The sequence below is a fragment of the Sceloporus occidentalis genome, unplaced genomic scaffold, assembly GCF_023333645.1.
Source record: "Sceloporus occidentalis isolate IW3139 unplaced genomic scaffold, rSceOcc1.0.p SCAF_214, whole genome shotgun sequence".
Lineage (NCBI taxonomy): Eukaryota > Metazoa > Chordata > Lepidosauria > Squamata > Phrynosomatidae > Sceloporus > Sceloporus occidentalis.
In genome coordinates, this window is record NW_028317194.1 from 1,345,479 (window position 1) to 1,367,184 (window position 21,706).

Genomic DNA, 21,706 nt, shown 5'->3' on the forward strand with positions numbered 1-21,706 from the left:
ACGGCAGCTACGAGTATTCATGTTTTATGTTTAATAATCCGCATTCAAGGACAGGAGGGACGTTTATTAAAACGGAGGAGAAATATTAGAACAAGAGACCGGAATCTAACGCTAGAGAGTCAGAGGCTGAGATGGAACGGAAGGAAGTTTTACTTTACTGTGAGAGTGGTAGATAAGTGGAGCAGCCTCCCAGCAGAGGTGGTAGAGGGTAATACAGTGAGGGTATTAAACATGAATGGGATAGGCATATGGCTCCTGAGACCAACCACTGATTAAGGTTACAGCAGGAGAAACGGGCCCACAGGGGCCGATCTGCCGGCGGGTTCAGGGTTTCTGTTAAACGCTGTTGCATGTTTTGTTACGTTGTTGTGATACACGATAGATACAAACACAAAGTGTATCTGTGTTGGAATGTGTCGGTTCCGCCTCGATGAACACACAGGTGTGCGTACGTGATGCAATGCAGGAATTTAAAGCACAGAGCAGGTACGCGGGGGGAGGTGGAGACTCCCGAGACGACGAGTGCTTCCTGTGTAGGACTGCGAGAGACGAAAGAAACCATCAAAGGATCCATAGCAGCTTCCCCCGCATCAGATGCCTGACCGGGGGCCACAGGTACGCATCGCAGACAAGATGGCTTACAGAGACCTCATCCAGCACTGGCACGAAGGCGTCCTGGCGGCGGATCAAAAGGACTACGACTTGGCTCTGGAGAAATTCCGAAGTATTGGGGATCCACCGGCCAAGATATGGTTCAACATTGGGAGTTTACACCTCCTCAAAGGAGAACTCCAGCAATCATTAGAGGTACGGGGGCTTTAACCCTTTAACGAGACGCGGCACAGCCTGCGTATTCAGGGGGGACTCAATAGACCCCATAATAAAACCCAAAGGGTTTTATTAACTCCCGGAGATAACACGAAATTACACTTATTATTCTAATCGATAGATTTAATATATATATATATATATACACACCAAAAAAATATATATATTAAAATAAATTATTTTTTATATATATATATCATATTTTTTCATTATACAAGGATGGGCAGCGTATGAGATAAACCCAAAACACACCAAACAGTTTTCGAATTTCTCAAATATTTTTCTGCAATTTCATCCAATTCACAATAATTATATATAATTTTATAAAGCACCAGTATTAAAAAAATAAATATATATATTAATAGTTATAATAAAGAGCGAGGTTTTTCGATGTGTTTTTCCTGCTTATCCTGCACATGTACAAAAATTTAGGGGAAACAATCATTAGTTTTTTCATATTTTGAGATCCAAAACACGCTCCGAGCTGACCTTAGTCAATAATATCTTGCAAATAAATGGGGGTTTTTTTTTGTATATTGCAAAAAAGTTTTAAATGCAAAACAAAAATGATACCAAACTTTGATTTGGTTGAGTTGTTTTGGGTTATGAGACCACAAGGAGTGAAAATCTTGGTCAGAACTCTCAAAAAGAGAGAGTCGCAGGCTTTCCTTAACCATCGGTGGGACTTTGGGCTTATTCACTAAGGGGTGAGCTGCGCTCAATGTATTTCTTTTGGGGCGAGCCTGGGGTAATCCCAGGAGGTTCCCATCAGCAGAATTCGGCACGTGGGACCCCCGCAGAGATCCATAAATCGAGTAAATGAGACAGCCGAGCTCTTTGTGTTAACGACTTGGAACCTTGAAGGCTTAGAACCTTTGGGGCATGTAACGCACGCCTCTACAGCCTCCAGGGTGTAAAGGGTGCGTTACCCTCATCCTTATACCCCCCTCAGGCTCTTTAAGGAACAGAACTGGGAATTTCAGGTACTGGGGATATCGATGGGGTTTTTTCTGCCCCACAAAGTGGCGTTTAGTGTTTATGTGGGGCTGTCACCAAGCTCCGTCCCCCCAATCCTTGCTCGATGTCGCGTCGGCACCCCACGGGGTATGTCTGATGTCTCGTTATAGTAATTAACACAGGTATAATCTCTCATGGTGACGTGTGCTCTCGCCTGCGGTCTGCCCCTGCGCTGAAAGGGTTAAAGCGCTGACTTGCGTGTGAATTGTGAGATTTGTGAACCTTTTTTATGGTTTGTTTTTTTCTCAGGCGTTTGACACATCGCTCGGGAAGGATCGCTGTCTGGCTGTCGGGTTTTCCCAGAGGAGTTTTGTGCATTTCCGGTTACAAAAGTAAGCGTGCGCCGGCCCTGTAAGGGTTAATATGCCATGTTTCGGGACCCCCTACGGCCCATCGGCTCCCAGCGGATAATCGTGTCTTTGCCGTAGACAGAGCTCTCTAAATGTCTTTTTTCCCCAGGTACGAGAAGGCGCTGAGCGATTGTCACCAGGCCTCGGCTCATCTCAGGAACAACAGTTTCATTGACTACAAGCAGCTGGGACTGAAATACGTGCTGCACACTTGGGAGGTAGGACCTCGGACGGGACATCTGCCCAAACAGGACAACTATATGGTCTGACAAAAGTGGCCAATGCAGCTGGGTTCCAAAACACCTGCCGGCCGACGCAGCGGATACTGGGTGTTAGAGTCAGCGTTTAGTCGATAGTCTCCTACACTCTTTAAGGTCCCATCTCCGGAGTCATTGTGTGTCCTTCGCAGGTTCTGTATAACACGGCGGCCGCTCTGTGTCACCTCGGAAGGTGGGAGAGCGCAGAAGAGAAGCTGAGGGAGGCTGTGAAGTGGGTACCGGGAGAGGCCAAGACTCCCAAACTAGAGGCCGCCTTGGAATCAGTCCAGGTACCGACGTCCATCTCCGTCCATCCAATCCCACCGCTATCCCAATAAATAATATATATATATATATATATATATATTATACTGGTTTCCAGTGCCTAATGGGCCTGTGTACTGGAAACGTATCCATAAATTATGAAATTTGAGAATTTTTTAGTATATTTTAATATAATGTAAAGGATATGAGGGAAACGGGTTTAACCCTGGGCATGTAGTCACTAAAATAATGGCAATAATGCTCATCACTCTAAGGCAACAAAGTCATTAAGATCTCGTGGAGACAAGTAAACTGTCAGCCCAAGGATCCAAGTATGATCCAATTCCAAAAACTTTACCAAATTCCTTAAATCTCAAAAAATTTATGCTGGAGGCAAATCCCAGCTTCTGATTTCAGGATGCCTGTGAGGGTACAAAATTATCATATTGTCTAGAGCTTTTTTAAAGTAAAGTGCTTTTTTTTTTAAAATTCCGTTCAAAACGAAATTCTCTAATTTTGATAAAGGATTGTAGAACGCTCTGTTACTTTAAATTAACCCTTTCTTATAAAGCAGACATTATCAGATGTGACGTCAGAACGCATGTCCCTTCCTTCCCGCAGAGCCGAACCTTTCTGATCCCGACGCACGTCCCCGAAGGGGAACTTTTCAGACCCAAAAAGCAGGAAGTTGAGCAGCTAAATTCCAGAGACTTCCTGGGTAAACCGAAGGTGAATCAGCGCTTTTTATTAACGGATGAATCATATAATAGCCTCGCCGGGGATTTAAATTCCACCTCTGTTTGTAAAAGGTTTATTTACCTCTTCTTATTCTCCCGATATAAATGTAACCGCAGCGTTTTGTTAAGTTTAAAGTAGAATCACGTGGCTCTAATTTAATGCGTTACCTGGGGCCCGGTGAAATCTTGACGTGGCTGTGATTTGTAGGGGTTTACTTAGTCCGCTTTTCTGCATTCAGGTGATCGTGTCCGTCGTCCCTAATGACCAGTACAGTGGATTTGAGCCTCTGCGCCCACAGGTAGGACATCTGCTCCCATTGACAAGTCCCATCGACCTCAGCGGTCTCTTCTTCAGGTGGAAAAAGTCATTTATTTTGTACATTGGCCCATTAAAAGGTGTCGGCTTCAACTAAACACTTACTGTTTTAGCAAAAAAATTACACAATTTGACTAGTCAGATTGATTGGCAAGCTGCTGTGATTGACACGCCTCTTTGATTGACACGCCTCTTTGATTGACACGCCTCTTTGATTGACAATGTCAGTATTTATATTACTGAGCAAAAATAATTTTCCTTTTTTCTGTTATTATTTGATTTCACAGAACCGGTCAAGTCTTTAGTTGAAGCTGATACCTTTTTTATGAGAGTAGAAAAAAATATTTATAACGTTACTTAAATAATATATTTAACCCCTTACGTTACTTAAATAATATATTTAACCCCTTAATGACAAAGCCCGTACATGTACGGGCTCAAAATGCATTGTTTTCAATGGGTTTAGGGGCCGCTCATTGTCCTTAAGGGGTTAATAATATATTTATCATTAAAAAATTACTCAACTTCATCTACCAAATAAACAAAATTTCAGTTAATTCTGGAAGTGCAGCCCAAATCAGCGCTCGAGGTAATAAAGTAATACCGAGAAATTATTCACATTCCTTTTTCTGTTTTTATTTTCAGAATCGCGGTTTTTACGAGCCAGGTCCTGACGCTGTTCTGTAAGGATTTTTGCTTTGAATCAGTCTTTAGTTCTTTTATATAAATGCGGAGATAACTTTAATCCCCTTCGCTTCTCTTCTCCCAGCGGGCAGGAAGCCGGATACCACCGGGTCTTAATTCATTATTACCCAGAGGATTCTAACGACGATGTAGCCGTGAAGGCAAATAGCTATGTGTACGTCCTGAACAAAGACGGGGAATGGGCCGCCGCCGTCCACAACGGCCAGGTAAGGACCCCCGAATACGCGGGGCCGGGTCTGCACCAACCCTCTCTGATGAAGGTTGATCGCCAGCCGTGCTGCGTTTTTTTCCAGCTTGTTGAACTTTCTTTTATTATCTTTGCATTTTATAGAAAATCCTGATTCCAACCAGTATTCTGAAACCAGTGAACGCGCCCAAGTCAGACATTAAGGTAAAAACCGCAGACGACTCCAGATCTTATATGATAGATGATATTATTTCTAAGGAACGGATCTTTTTGGCTTCTTTCTAATATCTGTTTATGTGATAAATTATATCCTAACCGGCTGTAGCATTTTATATACATTCTTAAGGAGTAGTCCACACTATGAACAGTTCTGTCATTATATTTCTTTTTGCTCTTTTACTCCGTATGTCATCATTCTACGTCTGTTCAAATTATTTCTCCCAATTTTATTTCTTCACAATTTTTTTTGTTAAATATTTTTTGGCAGCAAGATGATAACGGGATTCCTATGCCACCCATGAAAATCCCTCCTTCCAGACCAGCGATGCCGTCCCCGCAGCAGATGCTCTGGTTAAACAACGGTACGGAGAAAGAATAGGACTTGCCTCTCAGATACCCCCTGATCCCCCGTTAGAATTTTAGAGGGTCAGTGAAGGGTCTTCGGTTAGCGGGTCAGCGATTATACATTTCATTGAATGTAATAAGAATTTTCATTAATTAAAAGCAAAAAATAAATCTTTGTAGCGATGTTAGAAAGGAGTGGGATATTTTGCAGTAGCCAGGGGTGGGATACTTTGTAGCGGTTGTTAGCCAGGGGTGGGATACTTTGTAGTGGTTGTTAGTCAGGGGTGGGATACTTTGTAGCGGTTGTTAGTCAGGGGTGGGATACTTTGTAGCGGTTGTTAGTCAGGGGTGGGATACTTTGTATGATGTGGGACAGGTGTCCAAAGAATGGCAAATGTGAGGGTCTGTTGAGGGTTCCTGGGGTGAAGATAGACCATCGATAGACCATTAGATTAGAAATGTTTTTTGAAATTCAGATTTTAACCCTTAAGTCTATGTAGGTAACTGTAAAACTGAACTCCTGGTGTCTTTGTTTTGAAAGCGACTCATAATGTTTTATAGATGACCAGGATCGGTTGCTGAAGCAGATACCCCCTCGACCTGAAGGAAAACCCCCGGCACCTTCTAAGGTTTGGCTGCATTTTAATCTGAAGGGACAGTCTCTTCCCTTATTCCAAATAACATATTTTCCGTTTACTAAACAAATGGCTCTGAAACAACTTTTATATAAAAATTGCCTCCCATCTTATAGTAGAGAAAATTATTTTTATCTTCTGTCTGTCTTTAAATAAAAAACCCTCAATGAGGCCACACCTCCAGCCACACCTCTAACCACACCCCCTACAACAAAAGTGCCCCTCTTTGTATATCTGACATTGAGCGGTGTTGAGATTGTTATAGATAAGACTCCATCCTGATTTGCTCTCTCCCTACAGATGAAGAATTCATCGCTAGGAGAAAGTGTCGAAGAGCTGCGGACTCCGGTCATCCCAGAGCCGTCTCGTAGGGAAAATGTTGTCCCTTTAACAAATCCCGTGCTCAAGAGAGATGTCCCTTTAACAAGAGCTCCGATGCTGGAGAAAGTGCTCCCTTTAGGAAGAACGCCATTGATGGAGACAAATCCAGCGACCGAAAGACCTTCCCCACCAACAGATAAAGTAGCAGAGAGATCTCCTCCAACAACAACAGATCTTTCTATCCTGGAAGCCAGGAAGGTTAGTGAAGCAAACGGTGTGCTGCTGGGGCAATGAATACAATGTATCAAATATAAAATGTTTCATTCTGAAAGAATTCCAGCGGCATCCTGTGTGCCTTCTGACCTGCCTGTATTTGTGGCCTGGTCTGAAGACGATGCCAACAGGTAGCACCATCTCATGGCAGATTTTAAGGGTCTCTTCTCCAAATATTCCTCGTATGGTAGTTTTTCTCGATCTTCGTTCCCCGACCTGAATATTTAATCTCTGCATCCTGCGTTTTGTTTGGACAGGCTGAGCCGGATCCCCCCCAAGGTGAGGCAGCACCACCGCTTGCCGAGGACAACGAGATCACGTTACGGGTTCACACGGAATTCACTGTGTCGATGAAAGTCCAGAAGGACATCACTTACCCTGAACTACAGGACCTGCTCAGACGCAAACTGAGACAACATGGAGAGCAGATGAATATCCAGCTGAGGTAGTTGGGCAAATCCTGCCCTCCTTTGCTTGCTTTACTGCCCCTCCCGGTTTCTCTCATGTCCCCTCTCTCACCTTTTATACCTTCTTTCAGCGCCACCAACTGCTAGGGAGCTTCCTTATTGGTTAATCGGAGAATCTTTTCATCTTTTATGAGAAACGCCTCTGTTTGATTAGTTACAGGGATTCCGAGGGGAAAGCGCTGACCCTGGTGAAGGGGGACGAAGACCTGCAGGGGATGTTGAAACAAACGACCTCCAAGCACCTCATGTTCTGCTGTAAGGTAACAGATCGATTAAAACTATTCTTTTACATAAATACATAGTCCATATATCAGCCTTTCTCCGATACCTAATCCATATTGATGACCATACATTCTACAAAGTAAAAGCTGCATTGTGGTTATTGATACCCAGGATGCCTATCACTGCGTGGGGCGACCGGTCCTGTATCGCATGCGAGCTCTCTACCAGTTTCCAGCAGAAAGACCAGGAGATCTGTCTTTTAACCCTGGAGATATCATCGATATATTGTCTGAAGGTAAAACCTTTAATCGTCTCTAAACCAGAACTATCATTCTGCAGCTCTGTCCCTTACATGTCCTATACACGTTTAATTTACATTTTCATTGGCGGGTAAATTATATCCAAAGGATCAAATAATAAAACTTCACGATAACTGTTGCTGTAATTTGTCCATTTCATCCCTGAACGGGTTCAGATGTTAGTACGTCAAATAATCTTCGGAGTTTCCCTTGTGCTTTTCTCTAAATGGTGATTTAGAATTTAGAATTGTTTTATTAACCTTTTTTTTTTTTTTTTTTTTTTTTTATTGTTCCGTCTGCCAGTGAACGACGAGTGGTTGGAAGGTCATTGCGCCGGCAGCATTGGAATATTCCCAAACTGCTTCGTATCGCGATTCGAGGAAAGTTAAACTGCGCCAATCATTCAATGGGGCGCCGTCCTCCGAACCACACGGATTGAGCAAGAAACACAAGAATTGCCTAATCCGTCAAACACAACCGTATTTTTTGTTTACATTGTAAATTATTTTTATTATTAGCCCGGATTATTAAGATCCAGAGTGGACGCGCATTCCTAATGTACAATTTATGGAGTTATAAAAATGTTGCTTTTTGTTAACTGATCATTTATAGCAGAAATCCTGGTTTTATTTCAAATAGAATTTATTTTTTTTTGGGTAGAATCACAAATGTTATTAATAATTAATTTTGTTGTATTTTATTCATTATATACTTTCTGCATCTTTTGGATAAGATATAATCTCGTATTCGGGAAGATTATCAGCTAAACGGTTCTAGAACTCGATGATTTATTTCCCTAAAAAATCTCATTTATGTTAAATGGGTTTATGAAATCTGATCATTGCTGAGATTTTCCATTTCCTTCTATATTTGATGTTCGGGATAATTTCCTCTGATGGCTGTGGACATGCGCCACGCGATAACCGCTCGCTTGAAGTCATAGAGCTTTTGTGTATATATAAAGATGAACCTCAAATGAGGATATTTATTTAAATCTATTACACTTCGTTGAGTCCCTCTTTGCCTGGAAACTTCCAGACTCAATCTTAAAATTTATTAAAAAATCAAATTTAACCACTTCATGGCTGTAGTTAAGTCCCAGATGTTTGCTTCACGTTGTGCTGACGTACAAGATATTTCATCACGATTTAGTTATAGGTTTTATCGGTTCTATAAATCGGAGATCCAGGGAATCACAGCTTAAGGCTGTTTACCCGGGTTTGGTTGTTACATTGTAAGTTTTCATGTGCTGAGAGATTCTATTTCCATGTCTTGATCTTTATAGGTAAGTTTAACAGGTGCGGGTGAGCTGCACAGAGACATAACCCGATGTAATACCACTGAATGTCCACTTGGGGGCAGACTGTTCCTCTTATAAAACAGCCCCTGGGATCCAGTAATACAGACCAGGGAGTGGTGGTAATTTAAAGGGGTAGGAATGAATAATCTGCCCGGCGTGTAGTTGTATTGTGTCACCGAACCTCTCACATGATTGAGCGTTTCATGGTTACTGGTCTATAAACTACCCCTTTTGGTGACCTTTATACCCCCACAACGTATCTATTGCCCATTCAGGGAGTCCATTAATAATGGACACAGTCAGGGACTATATATAGGGTTTCCTGCCACACGCAGCCATTAAACAGCAAACCTGCCCTTAATACCCCGGAGAGGTATTAAGAATGTCTAGGTGATGATATATTAACTCCCGGGTCCACACGTGGGTTTCCAGCCTCTAAATACATTCACAGATTATTGCCCCACCTTTACCCTCAGAATTACTCTTTTTATCACAGTTTTTCATAGACTTAGTATATTTATTTCCTTTTTTTTATATATAAATTATTACATTTTGGTTATTTACACAGTGTGACGGATTAAATGCTGCCCGTTGCACGTGGTGTTAACATCGAGCCGAAATAATCCTGAATAACGGTGAACGAGATGCTAACGGCGGCCGCGCGGACCCCCAACCAAAAAATCTAAAAAAAAAAAAAAGTCGTTTGCCTTTCTGTGTCCGTGGAAAAATCTCTGGAGACCGTGGAATGTTATAAATTATTTGTTGCACGTCTCTGATACAAAATCGTTCCTTTAGACAATAAATGGTCATTCTTGGCAAAGAAGATGATGGTTCCGTGGCCCTCAGCTCCATCCTCCCTGTCCTGCGCATGTGTTCCTGCGGAAACAGTGTAAGGGAGCGGCCACGAGCCCCGCAGCCACGCTCAGGGCAATGAAGAACAGTGAAGCCACCCAGAAGCTGTATCTCTGTCCCTTCAGCTGGCCGGGAGCTTCCGACGGGATCATGTTGGTCAAGTTTAACATGTATCCCAGCGTCCATCCCACCTCGGCGTCGCCGATCTGCAAAAACGAGACGGACGTTAGAGCTTCTCCATCTGATCCCCCTAAGTAGAAAAATCTGAAAAATAGCTTAATTTGGGTTTTTTGCATTCTTTTGGATCAAAAGCAGGACGGATCGGTAGACGGGAGAACGTGACGGACTTCTTTCAACCTAAATTACTTACATTTTTGGGCAAAAAATATTATATAGAGGACGTTACTTTGTATCCTGCGTTCTGTTACTATTTGTTGTTTATTATATCGCCATCATATTCCGCTGCGCTGTCACGCAATACATTACAGAGCTGAACCAATCATTATTGTTAATATCCCGACTCCGTATCTTGAGCAAACAGTGGCCTGAGATAGAAATATTAGACGCAGATAAAGGGCGAGCGTAACGCCCCAAACTCGCAGGCCACGCACCTGCTTCGCGAAGTGAATGTTGTTCCACGTGGGGTCGGTGAAACGGTATCCGTCTGTCAGCAGGGTGAGGATGTACGTGGCGGAGCTGCAGTACTGAGAAAGACGCGCCTGGCTCTCCGACGGGAACGCACCGATTAGCTGCCGACAACGGGGGGGGGGGCAGTAAATAAATAAAAGAATCAGCACATCGAGACATTTCTAAATATGTCTGGAGGGAAGAGAGAGAGGATGGGAGAGAGAGATGGGGGGAAAAGAGAAAGAGGATGGGAGAGAGAGGAGATGGGAGAAAAGAGAGAAAGGATGGGAGAGAGAGAGAGACGGGGTGAGAAGAGAAAGAGGGGATGGGAGAGAAAGAGGGGATGGGAGAGAGAGAGAGGGGGTCAGAAGAGAAAGAGGGGATGGGAGAGAGAGAGAGAGAGAGAGAGAGAGAGAGAGGGGATGGGAGAGAGAGACGGAGGGAAAAAGAGAAAGAGGATGGGAGAGAGAGGAGATGGGAGAAAAGAGAGAAAGGATGGGAGAAAAGAGAAAAAGGATGGGAGAGAGAGAGAGACGGGGCGAGAAGAGAAAGAGGGGATGGGAGAGAAAGAGGGGATGGGAGAGAGAGAGAGGGAGTCAGAAGAGAAAGAGGGGATGGGAGAGAGAGAGAGAGAGAGAGAGAGAGGGGATGGGAGAGAGAGACGGAGGGAAAAAGAGAAAGAGGATGGGAGAGAGAGGGGATGGGAGAAAAGAGAGAAAGAATGGGAGAGAGAGAGACGGGGTGAGAAGAGAGAGAGAGGGGATGGGAGAGAGAGAGAGAGGGGATGGGAGAGTGAGGGGTGGGAGAAAATAGAAAGAGGATGGGGAGAAAAGAGAAAGAGGATGAGAGGGAGAGAGAGAGGGACGGAAGAAAAGAGAGAACGGATGGGAGAGACGGGGAAAGAAGAGAGAGAGAATGGGAGAGAGAGATTGGGAGAAAAGAGAGTGAAGAGAGTGAGAGAGGTGAAAGGAAAGAGACAAGGAGAAAGGGGAGGGGAGAGAGAGACGCAGAGAGAAAAGAAAGAGGGGATGAAATTCTTATTCTGAGTAAAGTGTTACTCTGCGGTTGTTCGCCGATTTCTTGCATTCTTCCAAGAAACCATAAATATGATGTCATTACCTTACTCCACTCCTCAGAGCAGAAAGCCCGCACCGAGCGATTGGTGGCTTCCAGGGACTGTCCGCTCGTGAGATTCAGGAAACTTAACGTGTAATAAAACGCCGAAAAGGCCTAGAAATTCGGGAAAAAAAACCACAAGAATCTCGGGTTTAATGTTTTCTTAATCAGCTGAGATCCTGACCATGAAAAGACTTCTCTCCTGACACAGAAGGACAAAGGTCGCGTTCTTAGAATAGCCAACTATTTATCGAGCTGCACCATTATCTCTACCCTGGAACAGCTCCTTGTCCGCGCAGGTTCAACCATTTCCCGAGCATTGAGCCCAACGCAAGGAAAGTGTTTAAAGGGACAGTACGGTGACCCGACCTCCAGAATAACCCAAAACCCGGAGTACCTGCTCTGCTGGGGAAGATGGATGGATGAAACTACTCTCAAAGAGAAAGTACCAACAGACAGCTCAGGATGCCTGTGAGGTCCACATCTTCGGGTTTCCTTTTATCCGTCGTAATCAGAAGTTCATGTATGAAACCCGAGAAAGGAGCAAAGCGGCCATAATCTAAAACTAGTGGGTTGGAGGCTTGGATGAAATGTAAGGAAGTTTTACTGAGAAGGTGGTAGATAAGTGGAACAGCCTCCCAGCAGGAGTTACTTACATAGAACTCCCCCTGCACTGGTGGCTGGTAGACCCCATCAAACGAACAAGACGATTTATTACAAGCCGTGAAATTCATTATGTCCCGGACAGCCGTGAGACACGAGTCGGGATCACCTGTGCCCCTCACGGTGACGTTCCTGACCGGATCTCCGGGGATCTGGGATACGCAGGGACTGTCCACCACGGACGACAAGGAGACGCTGCCGGTGTAACCCTTTGGGTAACAGGGATGAGTAACGTTCTCCAGGTCATTTCCTTTGTTCTAAAGAGGAAGAGAAGAAGAATCATCCAACCGTAAGATTTTCTTTTGGGATTCCTTGCCGGACCCCCCGGCGTCCAGAATTATATTTTGGGATCTTCTAAATCCCCCCGAGAGACGCCGGTTTTCTAACGTTCAATAGATTTGATACTTTGTAGCCATGCAACCCAACCACCTCTTCCTATGGAAGCCTCTACTGGTCTTCTGCAGATCTTAAGCAAGTCATCTGTCTTAAAGCCGAGATTAGAGATACAATGTCACATGGATGTCTCTCATAATCTACCCAAATACCCCCCAAAATACTACCCCTTCCGTGTATTATTGTTTCTATGGCGTCAGTGGCTCTTTCCGCATTTGAAGAGCGAAGCCTCACCTGGATGAGTTTTGCGAGAATCCTCTTGAATACCTGGTCCTGTCCATAGCAGAGGTAACTGTGGGTGTAGATTGTATAGTTGTAGCCGTACAGGCGGAAACTCATCTCGGTGTTCTTGTCTTCAATAGCCCCGGAGGGGAGGAAGGTCATCTGGGTGGAAGCCCCGCCGAGGTCCATAGCCCCAAGGATCTGGCTTCCAGGGTGAATCCAAATGTTCATCAAGGAATGCTGCCGGAACCAAGCAAAGAGACGGTTCAACTCAGTCGGTCGGGGCAGCGGGGAGAAGAGTCACGCCGTCAACCGTCACCTACTGACCGTCACAAAGGTGCCAAGGAGATAGTTGACGGTGATCCAGCCCAAGGAACCTTCCTCGTTGCCGGTGAGGATTCGAGCGCCCTGGAACCTCACCGGGAACGTCCTAAGGGTTTTCGACACTTCGGCGAAGATGGTTTGAGTGAGCGTCTCGTTCTGCAGGCTGCCAACAGCGAGGGACACAGAATGATTTGTAGAAATTATTAATTCTGCAAAAATATCACCCGAAACTAAAAGCTCTCACGTTACAGACAAATTAGAATTCCTCTACCTTCTGAATTCCCAAACCCGACCCAGAGACAATCATGTAAATGTGTGCCTGGTCCTCAGGGATTGCAAAACTCGTGATTGGCTGTCGGGCTCAGTTGCCATAGCCGCAGAAAAAAAAGTTTTATGGAAGTTGCTGGTGCGTAGGCAGCCATTCTGAAAATCTATATGAATGGAGGGCCGATGAGGGGCCTGGGGAACGGACGTGATTCACACATCTCACAAACTGAATAGAACGTCAGAACCCTTCGCCGTGTATTAGACACTTGCTGTGTTTAAAGCTATTAAAGAAGTGATTGGTTAATAAAGTCAAACAAAACCGCTGGCTTCTATTACACCCAAGGTCGTCCGCGGCTTTCCAGGCCGGCGCGTGCCTGGAGCTGGGTGTCGGGGACGAAGGTGACCTCGTTAATGACAGAGCTCGTCGGCTCGTTACAGTCGGAGCTCTTGGTCTCGTTACAGTCGGAGCGCGTCGGCTCCTTACAGTCGGAGCTCGTCGGCTCGTTACAGTCGGAGCTCGTCGGCTCGTTACAGTCGGAGCTCGTCGGCTCGTTACAGTCGGAGCGCGTCGGCTCGTTACAGTCGGAGCGCGTCGGCTCCTTACAGTCGGAGCGCGTCGGCTCCTTACAGTCGGAGCGCGTCGGCTCGTTACAGTCGGAGCGCGTCGGCTCGTTACAGTCGGAGAGCGTCGGCTCGTTACAGTAGGAGCGCGTCGGCTCGTTACAGTCAGAGCGCGTCGGCTCGTTACAATCGGAGCTCGTCGGCTCGTTACAGTCGGAGCTCGTCGGCTCGTTACAGTCGGAGCTCGTCGGCTCGTTACAGTAGGAGCGCGTTGGCTCGTTACAGTCGGAGCGCGTCGGCTCGTTACAATCGGAGCTCGTCGGCTCGTTACAGTCGGAGCTCGTCGGCTCGTTACAGTCGGAGCTCGTCGGCTCGTTACAGTCGGAGCTCGTCGGCTCGTTACAGTCGGAGCTCGCCGGCTCGTTACAGTGGGAGCTCTCCGGAGCTTTTATTCCCCTGGATACTTTATTTGACTCACTTGAGAAGCCGCATGCCAGCCGTGGCCCCCAGGAGCGTAGTGGTCTCCGCGTGCTGTGATTTGGGGATGATGGCCAATGCCTCGTCCATGCAGGGCTTTAAACTTGCCCCGGCCTGGTCTGGGCGATCGGCGTACCCAGAAAGCCCCGGACCTGAGGGAAAGAACACGCCAGGTGTCAGGTTTAACACGCGAGGAGATTCAATGTATCAATGAAACGGAATGTCGGGCCCCAACCTGACCGCTGCCCAGGGGCCACCTTTTAATATATTTGTAACCCGGGGATAGCGGCGCCAAATGGCTCTAATAACAGTCGTTATGGAAACCGTGACTGGTCAGGAGGTGAAGATATTCTGAACGGAGTCACCTGAGTTCAAGCAGGGATTCCAGCTGTGATATAGCAGGGAGTAAAGGACCAATCAGGACGCTCAGATATCATTAAATCAGAGGAGAATATATAGGAGTCGCTGCAGACTGGGGTAAAAACCCTGTGAATCGGCAAAAACACTGCAACTCAAGGGCAAACTGTGACAGCCTCCAGGTTTGCTTAGCAACAGAACATTAACAATCCAGAGGCCGGGGCTGTCTGTCTGTAACCAGCTCAAGCCACAGGATCCCCTTTGATCAAATACCGGAAAGCAAAAGCCGATTTACCCATTTACCCCCCGGCAGGTGTCTCCCTGCCTCGCTGCTCCCATAACACAGAAAGTAGTCATCGAAAGTGAAGGAGCCGCCGCTGGGCAGAAGCCAAACTCCGGCTGTCCTGTAAATATTGATCTTTCTCAGACCTTTAAACCCTATTGATTGATGGTTATAAAAAGCCGCAGAGAGGCAGAAGCCCCGGGCGGCTCCAAGGTCTGCAGGGCAGCGAAGGACGGGCTTTTATGAGAGGTGAACAATTCACCCCGCGTGTTATTTACCCCACGTGACACGCGCTTTACAGGCCATATAATTCCACGTTCCACTTCAGCCTCCCAGCAGGGGTGGTAGAGGGTAATACAGTGAGGGGATTAAACATGCATGGGATAGACATACAGCTCCTGAAAGACGAGACCCTTTTTATTAAAAGCCCCTAAACGTCTTAATCAGAGCCCCGGCCTCTTATATAAAATATTTGCTGAGTAATAAGAGTTTTTATTACCCCCGTTACACAACGTTTCACTTTCAACCTCATCCCAACCCTGCAACGCAGTGAGGTCATCGTCTGCATTAGCCAATCACATTATTACCATCATGACATCACCCATTCAACAGGAAGTGTCAAAAGTAATGGGGAGTCAGAACCGGCCGGACAGAAACCCAGAGACAGCGAAGAGCTTCTATTTCTCTCGCAATAAAAGGCGGACGTTGGTCAAGAAGATGAGACGGGAGGCAATTATCTCGGGACCCAGATATTAACCCCTGCAGCGAGAGACCAGGAGTACTTATTACCCCCTGGAGTTAAAGGAGGTAATCCTGATGGCCCCTTTACCTACTGCACGCCGGGGACCCCTCAATTGGGACCCGGCAAAATGAATCTGAGCTACTTTGTAAAAAGGAGTAGTGGATCCATAGAGCTGACGCCCTATTGAAAAGAAATTAAGGTACTGCACGGCCTTGTCTGAAAACACCCGGACTGCATCCTTTCAGTGACACCCTGTTTGCTTTATATATTTACCTGGTTTTTATTATCCAGGATATTACCAGGTGTTTCCATTCGCTGTGACTCCTCGCCAGGCATTGCCCACCAACCGGCGCCACCCACCACCTCCCAGCGTCACCCACCTCCCACTACCGCCCGGCGTCACCCACCAACCAGCGGCACTCACTGCCCGGCGTCACCCACCAACTGGTGTCACCCACCTCCCACCACCTCCCAGCGTCACCCACCAACCGGCGTCACTCACCAACCGGCATCACCCACCTCCCACCACCTCCCGGCGTCACCCACCAACCGGCGTCACTCACCAACCGGCATCACCCACCTCCCACCACCTCCCGGCGTCACCCACCAACCGGCGTCACTCACCAACCGGCATCACCCACCTCCCACCACCTCCCAGCGTCACCCACCAACCGGCATCACTCACCTTCCACTACCGCCGGCGTCACCCACCAACCGGCGTCATCCACCGCCCAGGGTCACCCTTGTTTTTCTGGGGGGGTGCTATATGATAATATTTGGATTTCTCAGCCCTCTGACACGTAAAGGGTTAAAAAGCGGTATTTTTCGCGGCGAGGGTTACCGGGGGTTACGTGGGGGTTACTCTGGGTTACGTGGGGGTAACTTGGGGGTAACTCACCGTTTACGTGGCACACATGGACCTGGCTGACGATGCCGGTGTCATTCTCTTTATCTGCCGGCCACCGGTAGACGTAGAGCGAGGTGTGCGACGATCCGGCGTCAAAAACGATTCCGTACTGCAACGGCAAGACAGAGAGGATCATGGGAAAAATAACCGGAACGTTCAAAGAACAAGAAGCGATTGGCGGCATTCGGGGTAATTTGCTTTGAATCTCTGCTTGTCTGATCCGGCTACGTGAAGGTATCCAGCTAACTCTTGCCTGATCGCGCTGCGACTGCATGTAAGCATTATGCGACCTACAGGGAATATGCGCAATTGTTACCCCTCAGCTTACACGCCATACGGTATCTGGGGGGCACTTCCCATAATATAGCCCATTTTGCCCCTGTGGTGGTCGGATCGGTGATTTTGCCCCCAGTCTGGGAGGTCCGGAGCGTTTACCTTATCAGGTGACGGCTGGTAGACATTTCTGACGTCTACGATGCTGAGGACGAGAGCGATGAAAGCGGAGACCAGGGAGACGATGATCAGACATCCGACAGCCAGACCCTTCCGGTTCCTGCACATTACCGCCTCCACCTGGAAGGCAGAGGAGACCCCAGACGAGTCCGACGCGTTCTACTTCCCCGCGGGGCCGGCGGTCTAAACAAAGGGGGCACCAGCCGGTACAAGAGACCAAGTCTCCGGGACTCAACCAGCCGCACCGAGAGCATCCATTAATTGCCCATCTCAGGGGACGGCCCCGGCAACAAACACCCCCAACCCAAGGAGCCGGGTCAAGGAACGTGGGCGACTCCGGGGGCTTCGGTGACATCGCCCATTACTATATAGATACATTGTAACTGTGCTGGAACTAAAGCAATCGCCATAGTAACAAGTGAAATGATTCCTGTCATTGGCTCACCATAAATAAGCCAAATCCATTAAATTGCACCAGAACCTAGAACCTGCCGGCAAATAGAACATAGAAACCCAGAACCCGGCCCCCGGCGGCCCCCGTCTAGTTCAATGTTTCTCCTGCTGTAAAGACTCAAACCTTAATCAGTCGTTGGTCTCGTCTTAGATTCAGGAGCCGTATGTCTATCCCATGCATGTTTAATCCCCTCACTGTGTTACCCTCTACCACCTCTGCTGGGAGGCTGTTCCACTTATCTACCACCCTCTCAGTAAAGTAAAACTTCCTTCCATCTCAGTCTCTGATCCTCTAGTGTTGGATTCCGGTCTCTTGTTGTAACTTTTCTCCTCCTTTGAAATAAATTCCCTCCCGTCCTTTATCCCCTCTCCATCTCTCTCCCCGTCTCGCTCTCTCCGTTTTGGCCGTACGTATTTGAGGAGAGCTCTGTTCTCCGGTGACGAGTGGAGCGGATCCCTGCAGCTCTCCATGGATATAACTCAGCCCCGTTGGAGCGGTTGGTTTATCGGCGCGGTCTACGTCTAACTGGCCCCGCAGAGAGACAGCTCGGCAGTTAGTTTTAAAATCTACGATCAACGGCAACAAAAGTTATCAGAAAAACTTGTGAGTGAGTCCACTCCACGCCTGCTGAGTGTGCGCTCCACTCGCTGCTCGCTCAGCATACCGAGCCCTGTCCGTCAGCGAGGAACATACCTGTCCTTGGGGTCTCCAGCAGCAGCGATGACACTAAAGTAAATTTCCAGCTGGCAGCCCTCCTCGTGGGTCAAGGTGCAGTGAGTGCTGTGTGAGTGCTGTGTGAGTGCTGTGTGAGTGCAGTGTGAGCCCGGTGTGTGAGCACGGTGTGTGTGTGCGCGGCGTACAGTAATACCAGGTATGTGAAGGCGGAGAATCAGCCCTCCTGCTGCACAGGTAACCAATCATCTGCAGGCGAGACCTGCCAACCCTTCCTACCGGGACAACACCTCGAACCTCACAGAGACGAGACAGACAGGCGGACAGGGAGAGACAGAGATGGAGAGCGACAGACAGACGGACAGGGAGAGACAGAGAGAGACAGAGATGGAGAGCGACAGACAGGCAGAGACAGACGGATAGGGAAAGAGAGAGAAAGGTGGAAATGGAAAAGGAGAGAAGGACAGAGACAGAGAGTGCCAGAAGGATAAGGAGAACCAGACAGAGAAGGAGAGGCAAAGAGAGAGAGAGAGACATACAGAAAAGGACAGAGATGGACAGGAGGAATGAGACAGGGAGAGACAAGAGAGGAAAGACAAGTAGAGACAGACAGAGAGAGACACAGCGGGTCTCTTCGTGTTTTCCCCTAATTACAAAAAACCCCATAAAACTCATCATCTCATTATCTGCGTTTATTGTAATTGGGGGGGCAGCTGCCTCATGGGGGGGTAACAAAAAAAAAAGGGGTAACACACGGGATCGAGGGGGTGCCTGCCCGGGGCACAGACGTGGATCACAGCAGGGTGGGTCTGGATGGACCGGACGGTTCTGTTCTGCGATTAGCTGACATTACAGGGCTCTGCGTCTTGTGGGCCCCGGACACGGACGGTCAGTCTCATCATCCGGCGCCCAAAGCCACGATTAACTTCATAAAGAAGGAGAACGGCAGGAAGGGGCGGCGGGTCCGTCTCGGGTCAAAGCATCAAAGAACTTCTGCTTTCATTCCGGGAGAAAGTTCTCGTTCTCGATTTACTAGAGCAATAAACATTAAACCCGTTCTAGAGCGCATTCCCAGCGCGGCTGCAGAGACCGAGATCACACAGCTGCCCGTAAAAGAGACATGAAAGACGTGCAGTCATTCCCACGTGAAACGAAGCATAGCCTCAGCCGGGGATTCTGGGAATTAACCCTCCCGTCACGCGGGGTTAACCTTTACCCCTCTTAACCATGAGTACTCCTTCTGCTAACCGACCCCAAACTATAACGACACGCAGTCCATCGCCCACCGGGGGCAGGTTTTGGGGTCTCCTACCTACTGGGGGTGCTTTCTCTATAATAACAGGGCATGGCGGGTAAAAGTTTCCATGGGAACGAGTTCCTCGGTGACACGAAGCTGGTGACCTCCTGATTTCCATGCCTCGCGCTGCCCCCCAGAAGAGGAAGTGATTGTTCCTCCCAGCGGCCCTTCCGACGGGCGAGATACATCGACGATGCTTTCCTGTCATATTATTTTACCCGTGTGTTTGTATGTCACATGTTTATGTCGATACATGTTTGGTTCCAAGACACAGGGGACACGGGATTCACATTATATGGCCAGGGATGCCTTCTTCTGGACCAACAGTCAGACGGAACTTCATAGACGTCCGTCCGCCGTAAGTCACTATGTTAGGAAGGAGAGAACTCGGATACCACGATCACGAGGGGCTGCGTCCCCCGATGTCTGCAATAAGGTGGCCTCAGGTAGACATTCCGGCTACCCAAAGCCCACCTTTACGGGACACGGCCAGGACTATCCCCTGACGTCAGGGGCTGGTCCTCGGTGGGTTTTCCCACTGGTGTCGGTGGGTGTTCTCGCTGATGTCAGTGGGCAGTCCCGTCAAGGTCCCATTTAAGAGGGAAATGGGCAGGCGCGGGCACGAGGTATGGCCATGACCAGAGAGTCATCCCAATGGCCCCCACCGACTGTCCTCCCCACCTTCGAGACCTGCTATCTCCAGATGACCCTCGCTACAATCAAACCATCGTCACCCAAGCAGCCCCTCTGTTCTGTCTGTTCTGTCTCATTCCCCCTCAACCCCCTAATAGATTGTAAGCTCCCGGGACCAGGGCCCTCTCCTCCTCCTGTCCCAGTCTGCCGTATTTATTATTTGTTCAGTTTAATGTTACTGGAACAGCTTCGGAATGACCTCGAACTCCGTCATTTAATGTAACGGCTCCAAATCCGTGGCAGGGGGGTCGCCGGTTAACGGGAAGATTATTAATCCCGTTTCCACACCGACGAACGAAATCCATAGGGAAAAAACACGTAAATCAGTCAAATATATTCCGCGTTTCTACACACGGCAGGAACGGGATGAGGTTCTGTGTGATTTCCCCCAACGCGGGCAAAAAGAGGGAACTTCATACCGTGAAGAAAGCACAATGCGTTCGCTCGTATTATCACTAAACACCAAACGCGAACAGTCAACAAACACAAACACAATGATGCCATTTATAAAAAGGGCCGAATGTAAATCCCGGGGGGGGCGGGTGAAACGCGTCGCCGCCGCTTAAAGGCATGCAGCTTACCGGGTCTGTTAAAGGAGCCACGCGCCTTCACAGCATGAAAGTGCTAATTCCTTCCAACCGGGCACCGCCAGGGGACCAACTGCCCCCTGCTGCCAGCTGGTGACCTCAGCTGCCCTACCAAGAGCTGCTGGGGGGCATATAAGAGGTTTACTTATATATTTATTGCCTACTCTGGGGTAGAGAAATGGGTCTGGGGGTGGGTCTAGGTTTTTAGATGCCCCAAGTAAAAACATTTTGGGGGGCAGGGGCATCTGTGACGTGAAGAATGAATTATACAGAACCTACGATTTTTATAATATAGAAATCATATGCCCAGCAGGGGCCCTTTTTAACCCATGGGGACCCTAAGCAGCTGCTTTAATGGTATCTCGACCCCTGCAGATACCCCCTATTGATTAACCTTTCCACCTGTGGCTGGCAGAGGCTTGTGGGAATTGTAGTCCGGGCGCGGCCACGTTACCCCATGGACTGTTTGCTGTGCGGGGTTTTTTTTGAGTATTTTATTGTTTTGCTCATTTAATATAAATTAAAGAGCGAGAGGTTCTAAGTCTTTTTGGGACCACCTTAGAAATGCCTCGGCCCTCAAAGAGCCCCCCTTTGGATTTCAAGATCTGTACAAGAAAGTAAAAAAATATAAAACTTAAAAAAACCCAAAATATTGTTTTTATAGCCCAATGCGTCCTCCGATCCTCTAAAGGTCACACTGTGGGGTCCTGGGGGTCTCCAGCTCAGGCTGATGCTCCCTGCAATACTGAGTGTGGCCGCTGGGTGGCAGACTCTCCCCATTAATCCCAGGCGTTTGTCCTGGAGAGCTGGGGGAAAATGTTTGAGAGCAGACGGCGGGAAGGAAAGTGCCAGAAAGGAGAGGGGCAGAAACACAGGTAACAAACACGTTGTGCCCGGGGGGGCATTGGGTTAAATGGGGCAGGTGTCAGCCCCCAACCCCCCCAACTCAGCTTAATGTCAGTCAACCTCTCACCGAGTGACCCCTGACAGTTACCCCCTGACCCCAGAGCCTCTTGG

General features: G+C 47.8%; 2 protein-coding genes across 2 annotated transcripts; one reads left to right on the plus strand and one right to left on the minus strand.

Moving 5' to 3' along the window:
• The first annotated feature begins 633 nt into the window (after nt 1-633).
• Nucleotides 634-7,461, plus strand: LOC149277477 (neutrophil cytosol factor 2-like). The gene is made up of 14 exons (XM_089502916.1): nt 634-807; nt 2,095-2,177; nt 2,305-2,413; nt 2,605-2,742; nt 3,338-3,445; nt 3,693-3,752; nt 4,415-4,452; nt 4,539-4,680; nt 4,806-4,865; nt 5,149-5,242; nt 5,787-5,854; nt 6,712-6,899; nt 7,076-7,181; nt 7,315-7,461. Exons 1-14 carry the CDS (start codon nt 634-636, stop codon nt 7,459-7,461), a joined length of 1,515 nt encoding a protein of 504 aa, XP_089359042.1.
• A 2,123-nt stretch (nt 7,462-9,584) lies between these two features.
• Nucleotides 9,585-17,094, minus strand: LOC149277478 (ectonucleoside triphosphate diphosphohydrolase 8-like). Its single transcript, XM_089502917.1, has 9 exons — nt 16,969-17,094; nt 16,525-16,642; nt 14,246-14,396; nt 12,943-13,102; nt 12,628-12,855; nt 11,994-12,257; nt 11,341-11,451; nt 10,206-10,343; nt 9,585-9,800 (listed from the first exon to the last, which is right to left on the minus strand). The coding sequence occupies exons 1-9, from the start codon at nt 17,092-17,094 to the stop codon at nt 9,585-9,587; spliced, it is 1,512 nt and encodes a 503-aa protein (XP_089359043.1).
• Nucleotides 17,095-21,706: the final 4,612 nt, after the last annotated feature.

Bases quoted from the DNA above. Each gene is read 5' to 3' on its own strand.
- LOC149277477 (XM_089502916.1), top strand. From the start codon at position 634: ATGGCTTACAGAGACCTCATCCAGCACTGGCACGAAGGCGTCCTGGCG. The intron at 808-2,094 runs GTACGGGGGCTT...TTTTTTTCTCAG, and splicing joins AACTCCAGCAATCATTAGAG to GCGTTTGACACATCGCTCGG. The intron at 2,178-2,304 runs GTAAGCGTGCGC...TTTTTTCCCCAG, and splicing joins GTGCATTTCCGGTTACAAAA to GTACGAGAAGGCGCTGAGCG.
- LOC149277478 (XM_089502917.1), bottom strand. From the start codon at position 17,094: ATGTGCAGGAACCGGAAGGGTCTGGCTGTCGGATGTCTGATCATCGTC. The intron at 12,856-12,942 runs GTCAGTAGGTGA...TGGTTCCGGCAG, and splicing joins TCCTTGGCACCTTTGTGACG to CATTCCTTGATGAACATTTG. The intron at 12,258-12,627 runs GTGAGGCTTCGC...CTTCCTCTTTAG, and splicing joins TTCTCGCAAAACTCATCCAG to AACAAAGGAAATGACCTGGA.